We start from the raw sequence: 18,952 nt of genomic DNA on the forward strand, positions 1-18,952 counted from the left end.
AGGGCAATTCACCCTGCATGCAGTTTTTGATGTTTAGAAAAAAAGAAGAAAAGAAAACAGAGATTACCATTTTTTAGTGAATCAAAAACATACACTTCACCAGTGTAGTCTGATTTTCCAAAGAACGACTCTCATGAGTCTGTTCATTTAAGAATTAAAAAAATAAAAAATAAATCGGCACACCTACAAAAATTTTATAACAGACTATCACATAGGTAACGTTTCGAGCACGCAGGCTCTTCATCAGACAATCTGTTCATTTAAGTGAATGAAGTTCGATTCTCGAAAGAATGATTCTTATGAGTCGATTCATTTTAGTGAATCAAAAACACACAGTTCCACGGATATAGATTGAACCGGTTCTCGAAAGAATGACTCTCATGAGCCGGTTCATTTTGGTGAATCAAAAACACACAGCGAAAATGAATAAATACAAATATTACTTTATTCGTTCGAGTATAGGTAGAACTTTAAGAGCAGTTATTGAACAAAATGTATGAAAAAGAATAAGACATATAATCTGTGCTAAACACAGAATTATTTTTTTTTTATTATATTTATTTTCAATCTCTGGCAAAAGACTGTTAAAAGTAATGTTTGTCCCTTAAAACAGGATTTTATTTAGAACCAGAATCGATTCCCATAGCTACCACAATTACAAAGTACATAATACTATTTCCCCTCTTTTGTTTGAGATCGCGGTCATGATTCATGCAGGAGGATGTTAAACTCTTTCCTCTCTCGTCGATGTTACCTGGTGGGCGAGAGCCGGTGACGTCACGTCCCCGTTACGAGCTGAGCTCCATCTCCTCCGCGCTGCATTCAGAGCAGCCCGTGCAATCAAGAGCTTTAAAACGCATCGAAACCACGAGACCCGACATCAGTATCATCATTCATCACCATTGAGTTTAACGGGAAAGCTGAAGATGCTTCAGTCCCTCGCCGGTAATTCGTGCGTGCGCTTGATACAGAGCAACAAATCGGCATGGTATTTTCTGTTTCTCGTGCTCGGCTATGTTCTGTATCTCATATTCGGAGCGGTGGTTTTCTCCTCGGTGGAGCTGCCGTATGAAGACCTCTTGCGCCAGCAGCTCAGGGGGATCAAACGACAGTTCCTCCAGGAGCACGAATGTCTGTCCGAGGAAAGGCTGGAGAGGTTTCTGTCCAAAGCGCTGGAGGCCAGCAACTATGGGGTGTCTATTCTCAACAACGCGTCGGCCAGCTGGAACTGGGACTTCACCTCGTCTTTGTTTTTTGCTAGCACGGTCTTATCAACCACAGGTGAGTCATTGAACAATGCGGAGATGTCATAAACTTATACAACATGACATTTAATGGCTAACGTGGCATCCGTGAGACTATGTGGATAGTGCACCATTTGATGGGACTGGATATTTGCAGTGACCCATATTTTTTAAAGCTTCAGCAAGGCATCAGTAATAACAACAACAAACAATACATCTCATTTGCCCTTAAAAAAATAAAAATAAAAAGTTTATTGCTCTACTGCTAATAATTCGTGTTTTTCTCATGTTCTTTGTTCTCTTTGGGAAGCTGTCTCCTCTGTCATTTAACACCTGCCTTAACACAGCAATGTTACCCTAGACAGGGATCCAATTCTCAAACAGACATGAAACAGATAACGTTATAGAAGATCTGTACAGTTCAGTCTGTGAACTATATACAGATATAGGCCTGTATGTTCACATACAAGAGGAAGCGCAGACATAAAGATCACAACTTTCGGTTTCAGTTCTATATTTCCCAGACATAAGAACACTTCAGATCACCTCCTCGTCTTGATGAAACATTCCATTCACAAGCCCCAGCGTGTACCACTACATCCAAACCAGTATTACATGAAAGACAGCTTCTTTGACTCCGTAAAGCCTGACATCTGAAATAATCCAATTTTTTAATGAAATAATTATTATTTTATTTTTTTAATGGAACAATTTATTGAACCTTTGGACAAAATCTAAAAAAAAGTTAGCATATATTTTTGTATCATTTTTGATGCATCTGTTTTTATGGCCCATATTGTATGATTTAATACGATTACGTAGTTCATACTTGAGGAAAAAAGAAACGCCTACATTTTATTCAGAGACCCAAACCGACCAAAATGTATGATGAAATTCTGATAATGTAACTTAAAATGATTTCTTATAACGCAGTACAATTCAATGATTTATACAACATTCCTCAAAATCAAGTAAGTCTAAATTGCTTCAATCCAGTAAATGTTCATTTTGAAATATAACAGTTATTCTTAAGCTTATTTTATGAAAAATCATTAAAGATTTCGCAGCAACCTAAAGGTGGACATTTTTACAATTACACAAAAAGGACTTTTACTTACTAAATGTGTGTTAACTATTAATCAGATGGCTGACTGCATGTAGCAGATTGTGAACAACAAACAAAGTTTTGATCATGTTGGTAATTTATAGGCCTTAGAAATGTATATATCAAAAAAAAAATATATATAATAATCTATATTTTTTTAGGGTTAATTACAGTTGGTTCACACTGCTCTGGGAAACGTCAGCAGGTTAACACATGGATCCAACAAAGGAATACATTCAAAGGACAAAGCAATTACCACTGGAATTTAGTGTGCATTTTTTGGGGAAGTGTGATCCAGCCTATGAGTAAAGTGCTGTCATGATTTAGCAGGAAAGAAGGATTTGCAACTGTCTTATCGTTCACAGACATGCAATATCTAGTTCCCCTTTGCATTTATGCACGTTGCACAAAAGGAACTTTGAACAAGACAGGTTGATAGAGAGCGGAATGAAGCACTGACTACAGATGTTTGGCACAGGTTGGCTTCACATCACAGGCATCATGTTCCTCATTTTAATGAAACTGAAGGAATATCAAGAGAGAATTACTCGGGCTGTACTTTTAGACGATGAAAATAATTGTCTCCATGTACAATGTAAATATGTGTGTCACATAAATGGAGGACTCTGCAGTTTTGGTTTATTTGGTTCCTCTTACAACTACAAATTTTGATTGTAGATTGTGTATAGATTGTTATAGCAGTATTGTTATACTTTGCACTATAAAAATGTGCAAAACAAACTTCAAAAACTGCATGTTTTTGTTATTCTGGTGTTTTGGATGATAACTAGGAAAGTTACTTAATGGACTAAGTCAAAAGAGTCCACCAAAGTCTCTGTGATAATCTGGTCTCTAGAATCTCCTGACCTGCCGACTGCAGTTTAAAGGATTGTGGTTGGTAAAAATGTTTGACGATTTTAAAAGAAGTCTCTTATGCTCAACAAAGCTGCATTTATTTGATCAAAACTACAATAAAAACCGCAATATTGTGAAATATTATTACTATTTAAAATAAGTTTTCTATTTGAATATATTTTAAAATGTAATTTATTCTTATGATGACACAGCTGAATTTTCAACTGCCATTAACCATACAACATAATATGGTGATCTGTTACTCAAGAAACATTTCTTATTATTTTCAGTGTTGCGCTTATGCTGCTTAATATTTTTGTGAAAACCATTATACTTTTTTTCTGGATTCTTTGATAAATAGAAAGTTCAAAAAGAACAGCACTGAAATAGGAATATTTTGTAACATTATTAATGTCTTTACTGTCACTTTGATCAATTTAATGTGTTCTTACTGAATAAAAGTGCATTTCTTTATTGACCCAAACTTTTAAATGGTAATGTAGCTTTTAATACAAACAGACGTGTAATTTTCACTAGAAAGAGTTTTTCTTTGCCATTTCCTGTTAAAAGTGGCATGTGTGTTCTAGCATTTTATTAAATGGCTTTTTTCTCCTTAATGCAAATCCGTCTAGCAAGCTTGTGTCAGAGACCCGAGGCATTTAGAGAGACCCTGCAAACTAACCTGATTGTTCATGTCCGTAATGTGAGATCGTCCATTAGATGTGAGCACTTGGGAGGCATCAAACTGCTGAGGGCAGAAATTAGAGCAATATAATCTGTTTATTTCAAGGATACACAAACAAAAATTAAATTACAGAGCTGGACAGAATGATTAATTCATTGATAATCCAGGATGGGACTAAATCTGTTTGTTAATCGGTATCTGGCAATGGCTGCGGGACAGTATGGTATTGTTTTCAGTGAGGAAAATACAATGTGCTCATCCATGTATAAGCAAGTCTCATAAGAGGAATGATTTCATGAAGTAAATATGTTTAATGTGTCATTTTCCACTCTTATAATTCACAGGATATGGTCACACCGCCCCTCTCTCTGATGGTGGGAAGGCATTCTGTATCATTTACTCCGTGATTGGCATCCCCTTCACCCTCCTCTTCCTCACAGCTGTGGTGCAAAGGATCATGGTCTATAGCACATGGCGACCCATTATGTACGTTCATACACGCTGGGGTCTGTCTAAACCCCTGGTGGCCCTTGTTCACGCAACTCTTCTGGCAGTCATAGCCGTGTCCTGTTTCTTCCTCATCCCTGCCGCCATCTTCTCTGCCCTAGAAGAGAACTGGAACTTTCTGGAGTCCTTCTACTTCTGCTTTATCTCACTCTCCACTATCGGTCTGGGTGACTATGTGCCTGGTGAGGCCTTTAACCAGAGGTTTCGTGAGCTCTACAAACTGGGCATCACTGGTAGGTGTGGTTACAGTATGCTTTGTTTTGGTGTGCATTGAATCTATTAAAAATGTAAGGACTTACATATAGAGTTTTGTAGGGAAGAATATGATTTTAACAAATAGATAGAATATAGTCCTTGAGAGGGCATTTGAAGTTGAAGTGGAAGTTGAAAGCTTGAACATTTATTCATAAGTGTGTAATAAACATTAAACATTGATTCACAGTGTCCCCTGTGCATTTACCAACCCAGAAAATGTGAAAAAGAACAACCCAGTAATCTTGTCATATTGTGCTCCCCCCGTGTCGTAGCAAGGGATCTTATTATAACATTGCCGCCCTTTAATTGTGTTTTTCGCAAGCGACATCAGTGTACCAGTTTTCATGCCATGGCGAATGGTTGAGCAAAGCATGCTAACTGTTCTGTCTTTGGCTGCACTGACGAGCACAGAACACTGTTTAGAGTCCCAGCCTCAGAGGAGACAAGAGAGCAGTGGATTTATTGATTTATTTACTGCATATTACGCTGCTGCCACACTGATCTAATATAAACATGCAATTTCTTTACCTTTACAAACACAGCCGACTGTTTTTGTAACTCGTGTGTGTTTTTAATATAAACTTGTGTGTATTTGACAGTTAAAGCACAGTAAGACATGAAAGAGAACTTGGTTTAGTACTCCCATGCCGTGTGACAGCCGCTTCCTGTGCACATGCTTCAGATGTGTGCACACAGTATATCAGAAGTTTAGACTAAAATGCATTATTTCAGCCCGACAGACATGATAATCAAAACCAAAAGGATGTTTTTTTTGGTAGAGTATCTGAGGTACGAGCTGTAAAGCCACATCTCTATTTTGGAAAAGGGGGCAGGGAGCAGCAGCTCATTTGCATTTAAAGAGACATGATGAAAACAGCATGTTTCTGCTTCTACTCAAAATAGGCATTTTCAAAATTATATAATAAATGATCTGTAGGGTATTTTTTGCTGAAATTTCACAGATGCATTCTGGGGACACCTGAGAATTTAATTAAATATTGTAAAAAGTGGTATAATAGGTCTCGGAAATAGTAATAGTAAACGTTCTGTGGTTTATTTGTCATGTAAACTGATTTAAAGGGAAAGTCCATCCAAAAATGATAATTCTGTCAATTCAAAATAAAAAAATATATATTTTAAAGGATGTTGGTAACCAAACAGTCGGTTTCCACTGACTTGCATTGTATGGACAAAAAATGTAGTGAAAGTCAATGGGAATAGAAACTGGTTACCAACATGTTTCACAGAAGAAAGAAACTCTTACAGGTTTGAAATGACATGAATAATTGATGAAAGAATTTTCTTTTTTGGATGGATTATTCCTTTAATGTCAGTTTTTGGTTAATAAAACGTTGTTAACATTGTGGCCCAGTTTAAATGTCCTTATACTTCTCAACAATAAGCCTTTATTTCTCATAGTGACGTATTTTATTGAGTAAGCATGCCTAGTCTGTTCACTTCCTCTTCTCGTAAGTGAAATTCAGCCCAGTATATAATTAAAAATACTCCGCTGACTTCCTTTTATGTATCTACACATCTTCATGTGTAAGTCTGGCCTGTTGTCATAGAAACCGATGGAAGGTAAAAAGGAAGTGCATGTGATTCAAGACTGTTCTTTCACTGCTGCTCTACTGTTCCATCTAGTGTTTGTCTTATGATGCAGCACAGCTCTCATTTTCAAAAAGTTGCATGAAAATGGCACATGGCACTTTAGTACTTTAGTACTGTGGGTTTAGTTGATGCAGATGGTCCCATCTTTCTGTTCAGTGTGCGGGGGACGGTGAGAAAGATTTGCTGTCGTAGCGTAATTGTGGAGGATGTGGCATTCGTGAGGCCCACACATGATGAGTTTTCTTGAAGTCTCATATTTCTTTAGCTCTGAATCTTTCTGTATTAAATTCATGATGTTGCTGAGATGAAAGATAAGATGCAGGCTAAAATAATCTTATTCACAATCCTTGGGGTGGCCAAAAGAGTATTTTTTTATTTTTATTTTTTTTGACCCATGTCATTTTTTTATGTGCACACTTGCAACATAACCTATTTTGTTATGTGATAATGTATATTTTCATGAAATACATTCCTTTATTTCTCCATTTCTTTCTTCCCTTCGTGTCCCACAGTGTATCTCCTCCTCGGCCTGATTGCCATGCTGGTGGTGTTGGAGACTTTCTGTGAGCTGCAGCAGTTGAAGCAGCTGAGGAAGATGTTTTATCTGAAGAAGGAGAAGCCCCAGGACCGTCTGGCCATCATGGAACATGACCATCTGACCTTTAGCTCCATGCCAGACGGTACCGTCAACTCGCCCCAGGAGGACAAAACTGAACCCTTTGTTGACTTCCCCGTTCTAACCTCTCCAGGAGGTGATGACCCCATGATCAAATAGATGTTTTAGCTTCCATCAACATAACTCTCAATCGAGGGAGACATCTTTAGCCGAGGGGTCTTTCAAGTAACTGGTAGGATACAGAATTGTGAAAATTACTTGAATGTGTCGCTCAAGATTCTGCCTATTTAACAGCCCTCTACAAAACCATGATACGTGATCAAATCGTTCACTGGCTGAATATCTGTAAATGATCATTCGCACACTTAGGCTGCTACCCCATCAAATCGGCAAACTACATTAAAAAGCATAATTGCACATTAAACTCTAGCATGTACTTGCCAATTGAGACAGCAGAAATGGTAAAAGTAATGTTGACAGCATTTGTGGCATAATGTTGATTACCACCTAAATTTATTTCACTTCTTTAAAAACAATCTGTGTTTCAGTAAGGCATTTACAGTTGACATGAAGGCGGCCAATCTGTAAACACTAAAATACTACAAAAACTAAATAGTATATGTGTTAAAATGATTTTAGCATAAAATAAATGGTTTCAACTTTTCTATATAAATTTATAGCCAATTTACAACATTTTTACCATCACAATGGACTTATAAATTCTAATAAGACAATAAAACTTATAATTTTACAGAATTAACATACAGTAAGTGATTTTATCAAATTAGCAGCTTCACATTTCTGCTTTTAAAGGTACAGTTCACCCAAAAATGAAAATTCTGTGATCATTTACTCAACCTGTATGACTTTCTTTATTCTGTGGAATTCAAAAGAAGACATTGTAAAGAATGTTGGTAATTTCAGTTCCCTTTAAGTTGCATTGTAAGGACAAAATTTTTAATAATGAGGAACTGTTTTTTGTGATAATCAACTTTTGCCATAATTGCTGCCAGCAAAGCTTTACTTTTCCAGGTATTAAACCTAGAATATTCTTTTGCAGTCCAAATTTTCAAAAATAGACTCTAAATCAAAAAGCACTTCTGCTCTGATCTAAGCTTCGAATAAAGACCACCATCTTCTCACATCTTCATGAACATTGTGAGAGCTCACTTACATATAGTGGAGACCTGTCATCAAACATAGTAGTTGCACATCATCTGTTAAGTTTTATTTCCAACTCGTGTGATCTACCTTGTGAGCTTGCAACTAGAGTAATACTTAAGGATATCTGCTAGTGGTGAAAGAAATTACTCTAGAAGTCTCTCATGAAGCTGTATCGCTCTAATGCATTGAAATGTTAAGACTATAATGCACTATAATGCAGCATATACTGTAGCAAAAGTCAGTGTAGAAGCACAAAAAAGCTAGCCTGCTCAAAAGGGAGTCATTACACCTTTTAGATGACATGTAGTTAAAATAGTGTGATATTTTAAATGTGTTTTAAAGGGAAAAACATGTTATACTGTATCATTTTCTCATTTTAGAAAGTTATATTTTACCGTGGTCTAAATACTAAAATGCTTGACAGAGTAAATCAATCTGAGTTTACATGGATTTTTGAATCCAAGGTCGAATAATGGCTGGCTCCATGTGTCCTTGTCCTAAGCTACTGAGATCCAGCGTAATGCCGTTACATACCAAAAAAGTTTTGGAGAAAATCTTGGATTACTGAATTGTGGTTCAGTATTATCGACTAATTGACTGTATAAAACTTAGATCATCCAGATCTTTGATTGTTGCATTCAGAGCATTTTTGTGGCTATTTAATAAAAAGAAAAGAATGAATTATATTTTTGAAACATGCTTGAAGTGTTGTTTACAATAGAATGCTTGTGTTTGTATTATGAGAATGACTGTTGTAGGCACAGACTGATGACTACTGTTTAAGGTCCGGTTGGAAGATCACACTGTACTGCAGATCGTGCTGTATCACTGTCACCGCAGTAGAATGTCATGACATTTTTAATCACAATAGAATAAAAGCTGAACGTTTTTAGGCCTCATTTTAACTTCTGATGTGTCTGACTGTAGGGATTATTTACAGATAGTGTTGTTTTTACATTAAAGAAACATGCTGAATCTGAGCTCAGGCCATGGGAACTCGAATGTGCTGATGTGACATTTTTATTGTGTGAATAATGAAATGCTCTGTGATGTCGCTGCTGGATTCTTTGTGCTTATTTGCCCTTGATGTTTTGCTGCATGAGTCTCTATGATCAGCTACAGTGTCTTAACATTGTATCAGTGCAGCACAGAATAATGTATTTGTTATTGAATATTTCAGTTTGATCAGTAGTACGTTTAGAAATACACAAGGGCATACTGTCATGATCTCTGTTTAAGTTGTGTGTGAGAGACTGTTGAATAAATGTTGTCATTTCCATAAATAAAAATCCTGAACTGGCTCAATTGTCTTTATCGTTTTACTAGTAATCCATTTAAATATTCTACATAATATTAGGGCCAGACAATTAGTGAGTTATATTTTATATATATATATATATATATAAATAAATGTATAAGAGCAAGATCTTGCAGCCTTGTGCACATGCAATTGATGCGTCGGTCCAAAATATTTTTTTTTTTAAATATATAACTTAGTTTTAACAGCCTGGAAAAATCAGATTTCATCAAAACTGTGACAAATTTAAACTCATGCTCAGATCTAAAATATTGTACCAGCTACAGATCTCTGTGAGCGCAAATTTTTTATTTATTTTTTTTTAAGAAAAGTAGAAGCATAGGACTACTAGATCTTAAAAGTAAAATAAGGAAGTGGGGTGAAAAACAAACAAACCCAAAACTGAAGGGTACTACCGAATCTGTGTCACCAAAATAAAAAAGGAAAGTATTAAAGCTGTTGCTCATGGGGACTCGCATCAAGACAAAAGGTTTGTTTTCAAACATAAATTTTTTATTTATTACAATTGGTGAGAACAAATACAAATAACAAACAAACACAAATAATGAACACACAATACACTAAAACCCATGCTTTTGCACTTTAAGTAGCAGCTCATCACACAGTTCTGTGACATCTTTGACTTCTTTAGCCTGAGAAGAGAAAATAGTCACATTATAGATGTTACATAACTTTTTTAAAAGCAATTCAGAATTACTCTCAAAATGACACCACTGTAAGAGTGACTTTCCTGTGTGTGTGTGTGTGTGTGTGTGTGTGTGTGTGTGTGTGTGTGTGTGTGTGTGCGCGCCCATTTACCTTTTGTTCCAGATCCTTTTCTAAGGACTGAACTTTCAGCTGTTCTCTTTTGAGCTGCACCTGCAGTGCTGCCACTTCTGCACACTGTTTAGTACGAACCTCATTTATGGCCTTATTCGCGCTGAAACAACATAAGTGCTATATTAGTGACGCTTCTAGGCATATTTATCAATTATGCAAGATTGTATTATCACATTCATAAGAGAACGCGTTTCAGACTGCTTGATAAGCACATACTGATCTAGTTTCTCCTCAGCATGGGCCTTCAAAGCTTGATAACGCTTTTCTTCTTTCTGCAGTCTGTCCATGCAGTTCTGCGCATACTGCTTCAGAGTTTCCTCATTCTATGAGTGCGGCACAAAAACAAAAAAAACAACAACAAAAAAGACCATTATACACTAAAATAACATCTTGATTTGAGATGAAGTCTTGGTTCAGAAGTCTAAAAGGCATACCTTTTTGAATCCCTCAATGACTTCCTTGCATCTGTCAAGGCGTTTGACAACAGAGGAGAAGGATCTCTCCAACTCATTCAAATCTTTGGACATCTGGTCTTTTTCCTGAAGGACTCGCTCCAACTCAATTTTGGCCAAATCTTCCTTCTGTTTATACTCATCTGTAAACACGCAGGAGTGCGTTATTATCTGACATACTGCCTTCAAAATAAATGTACTGAATCTAATCAAACATCTGTCATACCAGTGATTTGAGTGATGGTGACCTCAAATTCTGACACTATAAACCTGAAAAGAGAGGATAAGAGTTCAAATGTTAGTCATACATCAGGGGTCCCACACAATTCGATTGATCCAGTAAATCACAACTAACTGGAAAAACTCTTTCAATCATTCATTAGAGAACCCAGTGATTGACTCATTTGAGAATCAAACTGAAAAAAGACACTCAAATAAATTATTTGCTCAGAATTCAAGAGTAACGACTATAAGCACTTCCATCACGTTTCCAATTCTAAATGACAACTAGCTTTTCCATAATTGTAGGAACCCTAACAAATCTCCAGGTATCATGTGAAAGTGTTTGTCTAATCAGAGACTTACAGCATATGCTGATTCTCCAGCTGCAGCTTCTCAATCTGAGTCTTAAGCTCTTGTTGTCGTTCCTCCGCCTAAGAAAAGAAAATACAAAAAAAAAAAATTAGAGACTAATCAGACATATGTGCCAGTCATCTTGTGTGAGGCTATGGAAGCAAACCTGTCTCTCTGCTTTCTGTAATGCAGCATCCATGTCTCTCTGGCTGTACTTCAGAACCTCTATGATGGAGTCCTCAGTCTTCACTGGCTGTTTTAATGTGGGAACCAGCAAGTCCAGAACAGTTGGATCTGGCACCACAGTTTCCACTGCCTAGAGATTAACAGACATTGCAAAATGAACTCCAAAAGACTGAATATTTCAGTGCCTAGTCAGAATGTTAAATATGCAAAACAAAGCATTGAATTTGTGTCATCATCTTACTCGTGGAGGCAGATCGACCAGCAGCTTCATACTGTCACTGTGAGACTTCTGCTTTACTTCAGACTTTGCGGCCTCCATCATCCTAAAATGCACACCAAAAAAAAAAAAAAAAGGTTTGCATGATCATTGTAACGTGCGCACTCTGGATTTTGATCACAATATAGATATGATCTGTTGCATTGGGCCATTTAACTCCATTTGAAACCTGTTTGTAATATCTTCAACAAGAAGGGTTTAAGATTATGAAACATTGTTAATATGAATGCTTGTGAAGACTGACCTAATGGCAAGAGAAGGCCGTGGCATGCTGAATCCAGAGATGCCACTGTCCATTCCAGTTTTCTTTGGACTCTCTTTCAACAGTGGGTCAAACTTCAAATACAGTGACTGCTTCCGCAAGGCTGACTCCTTAAACTATAAAAAAGGTGTTTTAGCATAGCACTGAACAACTGAAATGTTGCTTAATACGTGTACTCTACTATATTTGGAGCAGCATTCTTTAAAAAAAAGAAAAAAAAATTATTAATGCATTACTCTCACACTAACTAGGTTTTATGGAAAGGCTCATAAAGGAAAAACTCACAGTGCTTGATCCAAACTGCTCCAGATAATCAATCTGCCCATCAAAATCTCCCCCGGGCATGACTGAAAGAAAGAATGATATTGCTCACAATGTCAAAGGCTTGTGCTGGATGAGTCGGTGTAGTTCAAATACAAATGTAGCCATATATGCTCACACAATGCTCCTGGCACAAACTCATCTTCAAATGGTGCCGACACACCAAAATCACAGATCTGGTTCTGTAGATCCACTTTATATTCTGGTGTTGCCATGAGGTCTGGCACCTGTAATGCTGGATTCTGGGGTATGTTAGTGCTGGACACAGTGAATGACTCTACATCTTCTGCAGGCTAATAAGAAAATGAGCATCAACATGATCATCATTTGTGGAAATACACATTTTCTGTTGAATTTGTACATTTAAAGACACTCTTACCTTCTTAGTGACAGGAAGATCAGATTCTACAATGTTTTCATTGGTTTCAGAAACTGCTGGGGGAGAACTGAAGGAAAAAAAGGAAAAGTCTGAGCTCAACGATTATTTAAATTTATGCATTTTGCAGATGCTTTCGTCCAAAGAAACCTCCACTGCATTCAGGGTACATATTTAAAGTGCCCCTATTATGGATTTTTGAAAATTACCTTTCATGCAGTGTGTAACACAGCTCTACGTGAATGAAAACATCCTGCAAAGTTTTAAATCTGAAAGTGCACCATGTATAGTTATTGTCTCTCAAAAGAAAGAGTCGACTCCGAGTCATTGAAACGAGTCGTTCTTAAAACGAATCCCAAGCAGTTTCATGTTGAAGTCAACATGAAACATTAGCATATTGCCCGCCCACTTGTTGGTCTTTTCGCATTGGGCTGAATGAAAGTGCAAATTCATTCTTTGCCACTAGATGCCCTTTTGGAGTGGTAAAAATAGCTGCTTCCCCAGTAACGCTGTACACAAAGCAGCACTGTGCTCACAAACATCATGCATTACACAGGCATGATGAAATGAAAATGAGACCAATCACTGCAGATTAGGGTCATGCAAAGGAGGGGTTTGAAAAAAATGAATCGTTGAGCAAATCGTTTGGGAGTCGTTGAGCAAGTACGGTAAAAATAAATAAATATTATAAGACAATGAAAGTGTTTTTTGCCCTTGCATGCAAGTCAACCTGTTGTTGGGGACTCCCAAAACCAAAATATGAACATTTCATTACCCATAATAGGGGGCACTTTAACTAGATCATGCATTCCCTGGGAAACAAACCCATTACCTCAACTTTCAGGATCAGAAGCATACTTGTAGCTCAAAAGTAATTAGCCTATACAGATAAGAAATTGCACGCGTTATGTTTATACAAGCTGTACAAGTTCTAGTTTCTGTACCTGTGCTCTAGGTGGTCATCTTGTGCAGGGGCTTCAGGCTGGTCATCTTGTGCAGGGGCTTCAGGCTGGTCATCTTGTGCAAAAGCCTCAGGCTCCTGAACTGGAGCTGGTGCTTTCATCAAAACAGGGCTAGTCTGGACACCACGTGGTGGAGAGTTACCCATCGTAGCCTTTGTGCCAAAGGGGTTAAAGTTTGGGTCATCAAACTTGTCAAAATCAAAGGTGTAAGAACTTTTAGGAGGAGGAACATTCACAGGTTCCGTCTCCGCTGGATTCTTAGGGGACAACTGCTGGGGTTCTGGTTCTTTCTTTTCTGTGGCTGGTGCAACAGATTTTTTGGTAACAGGTTTTGCACCTGCAGGTCTTTTGACCCCAAGACGTTTCGGAGGAGGTTTGCGTTTGACTTCAGCGCCATCATCAAAATTAAACTCTAGTAGCATCTCGTTCTTTTTAGGGGGTGCTGTAGATGAGGAGCCCGCTGTGGCAGTGGAGTTCTCCTGAGGTGGTATGGAGGCATCTGAAGATGTTGGGACATCTGGGGTGTGGACTGAGAGCTCTGGTTCCTGTTTAGCTTCTTGGCTTGGCAGGGGTGGATCGGAAACTACTGATGCCTTGCCAATTAGAGGAGAGTTTGGGATCTTTGAGCCACCAGTTTGGAGTGGGTTGAGAGAGTCAAGATCGTCAAAATCCAAGTTGTAGGATCCCACAGGGGGTCGTGCCAAATCCTGGGCTTCAGGCTGATCTTCCAAAACAGGAATCTGTTGTGACACTGGTGCTGGTTCAGTCATATCAGACTCCTCCACATCTGTGGCACTGTTTTCAATGTTGTCAGTCTTGATGATGACCGTGCCCTCTGCTGAAGATATGTTGGCAGAACATTCTGAAAGGGAATTCTCTACTGATGGGACAAAGGGAAGAGTCTCATCAAGTGCAGTGTCAGTCACCTCTGGAACCTCAGGCTGAGGTGCAGAAACGGGGGCTGCAGTTTTATCTGACTCTACAAGCACTGATGTCCAAGACTCCGGTAAGGCAGAAGATTTAGGAGGAGAATTCTGCATTTTACTGGACCCCTGGAAAGGGTTGAGGACATCTAGATTGTCAAGATCGAGGGTATAGGCACCTCTGCTCTGAACAGGCATATCATCAAGGTAGGCAAGGCTGTCACTCTGCATGTCAATCGGTGTGGTGGAAGGGTTATTCAACAGTGAACTCCTATATAAAACAAATTCAATTTTGCATGTTAGTGGATTTGGCCATTTTTGCGTTAATAGATTACCATGAATGTTACTCAATACATAACCTCTGAATGTTGCGGCTTGTGAATGAACAAAGATTATTAATTTAATGTTCTTAATCTTACAACATGTTCATAAATATAAAGCGTTTATGGGCAGGCTGTGTCAATATCACTGGGTCTGAGGAAATGTGGGTCAGTTAGCAGTTCCATCAGCTAGTCACCAGCATGAGATCCAGGACCATTTTGGTGGAAAATGGTTTGAATATGTACAAACAAACAGGACGCTTAAAACAAGTTTAAAAAGTTGAGCTGCAGGAAGTTTGCTCACTGGTCAGTAGAGGCCGTGAGAGTTTCCAGTGCTTTACTGCTGTCCTCTTGGCTGGACGGCCTACTAGCGCGGCTCGGGGACATGATCTTCTTTGTGACTGGGTCTCGCCGTGGAGTTTGAAAACAAACCTATACAAAAGCAACAAAGAACTATGTAAATCTAAACTCAAGTACAGTAAACAAATGCTTAATACTATAACTGCTGAAAAGACATTAAAAAAAATAAAAAATAATAATGAATACACCTATGTTAACAAACACGTCGATATAAATGTTGCTCTTTTGAACTTTCTACTCAAAGAAAATTGAGTATAACTGCTTCCAACAAAAATAATCAGCACAATCGTTTTTAAAATTGATAAGTGTTTAAGCACCAAATTAGCAAGCAGGCATGATTTCTGAAGGATCATGTGAAACTGAAGACAGGAGAGACTGCCAAAACTTCATCTTTGCCATCAATGGTATAAATTATTTTAAACAGGCAAAAAAATAAAAATAAATTTACAACAGCTGAAACAGCTTATTACACAAAATAAGATGCAGCAGCGCACAAATTGCATGGAAACTTCTAGAAAACCCACCTTTGCTCCTCTATGCGCAGTCCTGCTGATGTTGTCAGCCTGGGACTGCCGCAGGATCGAGGGCCTGCCAGTCGACTGTTCCAATGTGAAAATGTCAAAAGCGGCTTCAGAAGTGCTGTTCATCCATACAGCTCCCTGATTCTCCTTTAGTGCCTCAGAACTCATACTGCAAAACAGAGACATAGAATATGACAACATGGGTTCTGGAAAGCCACGCCCATTGGGCACCGCACACAGCTGGTTTTACTGATAAGACCCGGAGGCGGGCATCTGACCTTCTCAACCCAACACCCAGAGACCCTTCAAATCTGTTGCATTTCTTCTGAGCTTCAGTATGAGATCAGACTAACCCACTGTGACTAATAACCCAAACATGTGATATCAACCGGTGCGATTCAGCCTTGTGCTGAGGGAACAAAGTGGTTTTGTATCTGTGAAGGAATCATGCCTTAGAGAGATGTGTAAAGGTTATAACAGACAACCAGCAGATAACCAAGCATTTTGATGGTGGCAATATGGTCTTTGTGATTTGGATAATAGTGGCATATAGTCTACCAAGGCATGTCTTTAGGAGAATAAGGAGGAACAAGGAAGAGACTGATAAAATCTTCAAAGAATCATTACCAATTTTGGCCTCATCTGTCCTTCCTTGGATTCTGCTCAACTATGTAGGACTGACAGTAAGATTGTCAGCTTTGTAACGACAGGCACTTCTGACAGCTTCTCTCTTCTACAGTCTACCTGGACAGGTGATAAACAGCTCACCATCATAAATGAGATTATCAAATTGTAACCTGGACAGAGACAGATCTCAGACCAAGCCCTCAATCCAGTGCGAATGAAAGCAAGAAAGTAAGAAACCAAACAAGAACAGCCAGTGGACTGAGTGGGAAATTGAACCATTTCAAAATTAACTAATTAAACTAGTGAAACTGAAGGAATTTCCAACTAGTTTCCACTTAGACTAAGTGCCCACACGGATGACAAGGCTGATTAAAAACCAAAATATGAAACAACCATACATTTCAGCACAGGCAAAACACGACCTTTTTTTTATTATTTGAAATACAATGTCTCTAAATCTCTAGTAATAATCAAAACAATTCATTATTGTTTAAATTGTTACATTTGTGAACACAATAGGAGTAAAAATCTCTGCAAAAAACATTTAAATTAATTATATTTGAACATGGCAACACCATACGCGCAGTTATCAACGTCCTAGTATCACTAACAAATTAGCCAATAGCAACTACTTTTACTGTTTAGTATCGCTCTCCTATAAATTTGTATACGGTTTCCTAAAATACGTACCTTATTCAGGATGTTCAAATCTAACACATAAACCGTTTTCTTCTCAGAACAAGACAACGTGACACACAGAGAAATTCCTGTGCGTTTATAACATTTACCCTGTTTGAAACGGTTCAAATTTAAACTGCGCTGTCTCAGCCAATTAAACGCAAGATTCGGCGCCCGTTGGGTGGGGCGATCATATGAATCGACCAATAGCAATGCGCGTCGCACTGTGTTGTCCTAGTGGATGTTCCTTTGATAGACATCCAAATCATCCAATGGAGAAAAGCCGTTGACGCAGACAGTTTATGAAACCAAATATGACCCCGTTTAACCCTTTTACTAAATATAAAAACGTGTCCGCGCAATCTACTATTGCTGTTTCATTTTAAATATTAAATATAAATGCCTGTGTTGTTTTTGTCATAGAGTATTTCGCTCTAAACATTTGCTACAGAGTTAAAGGCTTTTATTGTTATTTTTAAATGTTACAATGTCACAATTTACTTTCATTATATATTTTTTCCATACAATGAACGTGAACACGAGTTTGCAAATAAAGTAATATTGACAGAATTTTAATTTTTGGGTTACATTCCCTTGAATGTAAAGCACTGAAAATAGATGCTCGTTGTTGTGGATTTAAATAAAAACGAATACACGTGGTCTGTAGACAATAAAACGGTTTATAACGACACAAACAACAGAAACGATGAAGGGATCAGTGACTCTGATCGAGACTATTATTTATGCGTCTTTGTTCCGCCAGAGGGCAGCATCGGATCAACTAATATCACACTGCATGGCTATTATGAGATCTTCAATAGTTGGTGAGACGAAAACAGAGAAATTGCTTTTATATGTTTATTAGGATGTTTATATATAGACTATGCATGTATATAAAATGTTTATTAATGCGTTGCGGATTAAAGCTAATTTTATTTTATGCCAAAAAGCTTGAAAAATCAGAGTATGAATCTGAAAAAAGCAAGAGCGTGAAAAAGAGGGAGGGCAGGGAAGAGAGTTACATAACAATAGCATGTTTGTGCTGAGGTCAGCCAGTGCACTCCCTCTTCCCACACTACTGACCTACATCAGTCAAGGTGACTGTATTTATTTTATTTTTTCCCATTACTTTAAAGCTATAAAACAAATATGCATTAAGTAACAAGTCATTTAAGTACTGTTTTTATAGTGCTTGCACAGTACAAAAATAAAATAAAATGTAAATATACACCACAAAAGTACAGTTCTTGGTTTTGTACATGTTGAATAGATCCCATATATACAGAAAATGCATGCAGATCCATAACAGATTCAGCACCTTTTTCCTCTCTTTTTTCCATTTTCTTTGGGGTAATTTAAAGCATTTGCTAGCTGCCTATAACACACCCTCACATAAGAATTATTTATCTATTGCCTTTAAGAAATTATGCATCTCTATACCTATTATATCCAGCTTGCACACAGAATTCCTGTAATTTAATACTGCATTCAGGCAAACTGTAAACGGCTTCAGTGATTATGCATTGACGTTACAGTGCAGTAGTGGTGCTGCCGATAATTGAAGCTTTGATTTGATGGGTGGTAGTCTAAAATCTCATTAAAGACAAAACCCCAAATAGACAAAGACCCCCCTCCCTCCCCCCATGTCTGAGATACAACCTCTTCAGCCAATCACAGCGCAGAGGGGCGGTTTCAAATGATGCCACTGGGTCTGGATGAAGGCTTTCTCTATTCTTCTGAGAGTGCATCCACACAATGCACCAGCTGTTTCTTACCAGCATGTACACATAGAGACAAACCCCTGAAATCCTAAAACCACTTAAGAATATAATATACTGTAATACACACACACAACTGTTACAATTGCAGTTGTAAATAAAACAAAGTTTGAGGTATATTTTACAAGAATATACCATTTCAGTTTTTCTATTCCAA

The 18,952-nt window shown here is 37.9% G+C and overlaps 2 protein-coding genes across 4 annotated transcripts; one reads left to right on the plus strand and one right to left on the minus strand.

Moving 5' to 3' along the window:
• Positions 1 to 773: 773 nt before the first annotated feature.
• On the plus strand, positions 774 to 9,343 carry kcnk1b (potassium channel, subfamily K, member 1b). The gene is made up of 3 exons (XM_058794824.1): positions 774 to 1,281; positions 4,234 to 4,629; positions 6,775 to 9,343. The coding sequence occupies exons 1-3, from the start codon at positions 927 to 929 to the stop codon at positions 7,035 to 7,037; spliced, it is 1,014 nt and encodes a 337-aa protein (XP_058650807.1). The 5' UTR covers positions 774 to 926; the 3' UTR covers positions 7,038 to 9,343.
• Positions 9,344 to 9,836: 493 nt separating this feature from the next.
• On the minus strand, positions 9,837 to 17,158 carry tacc3 (transforming, acidic coiled-coil containing protein 3). 3 transcript variants are annotated; one of them, XM_058796819.1, is made up of 17 exons: positions 17,030 to 17,139; positions 16,340 to 16,456; positions 15,716 to 15,881; positions 15,136 to 15,263; positions 13,571 to 14,782; positions 12,630 to 12,696; positions 12,369 to 12,543; positions 12,215 to 12,276; positions 11,912 to 12,045; positions 11,632 to 11,713; positions 11,371 to 11,520; positions 11,217 to 11,284; positions 10,858 to 10,901; positions 10,614 to 10,774; positions 10,396 to 10,502; positions 10,159 to 10,279; positions 9,837 to 9,992 (listed from the first exon to the last, which is right to left on the minus strand). In XM_058796819.1, exons 3-17 carry the CDS (start codon positions 15,878 to 15,880, stop codon positions 9,921 to 9,923), a joined length of 2,748 nt encoding a protein of 915 aa, XP_058652802.1. In that variant the 5' UTR covers position 15,881; positions 16,340 to 16,456; positions 17,030 to 17,139; the 3' UTR covers positions 9,837 to 9,920. The 3 variants fall into 3 exon arrangements, with proteins under 3 accessions (XP_058652802.1, XP_058652803.1, XP_058652804.1); XM_058796820.1 differs by having other exon boundaries at positions 16,340 to 16,452; positions 17,030 to 17,128; XM_058796821.1 differs by lacking the exon at positions 16,340 to 16,456 and having other exon boundaries at positions 17,030 to 17,158.
• Positions 17,159 to 18,952: the final 1,794 nt, after the last annotated feature.

Source organism: Onychostoma macrolepis, chromosome 13 (assembly GCF_012432095.1).
Source record: "Onychostoma macrolepis isolate SWU-2019 chromosome 13, ASM1243209v1, whole genome shotgun sequence".
Lineage (NCBI taxonomy): Eukaryota > Metazoa > Chordata > Actinopteri > Cypriniformes > Cyprinidae > Onychostoma > Onychostoma macrolepis.

What these genes read in the sequence shown, in the direction of transcription:
- tacc3 (XM_058796821.1), bottom strand. Translation starts at nt 15,880, where the DNA reads ATGAGTTCTGAGGCACTAAAGGAGAATCAGGGAGCTGTATGGATGAAC. An exon ending in GATGACCACCTAGAGCACAG is followed by an intron (nt 12,697 to 13,570) that starts GTACAGAAACTA and finishes TTTTTCCTTCAG; the next exon opens with TTCTCCCCCAGCAGTTTCTG. An exon ending in CGGCCTTCTCTTGCCATTAG is followed by an intron (nt 11,714 to 11,911) that starts GTCAGTCTTCAC and finishes TGTGCATTTTAG; the next exon opens with GATGATGGAGGCCGCAAAGT.
- kcnk1b (XM_058794824.1), top strand. Translation starts at nt 927, where the DNA reads ATGCTTCAGTCCCTCGCCGGTAATTCGTGCGTGCGCTTGATACAGAGC. An exon ending in CACGGTCTTATCAACCACAG is followed by an intron (nt 1,282 to 4,233) that starts GTGAGTCATTGA and finishes TATAATTCACAG; the next exon opens with GATATGGTCACACCGCCCCT. An exon ending in CTACAAACTGGGCATCACTG is followed by an intron (nt 4,630 to 6,774) that starts GTAGGTGTGGTT and finishes CGTGTCCCACAG; the next exon opens with TGTATCTCCTCCTCGGCCTG.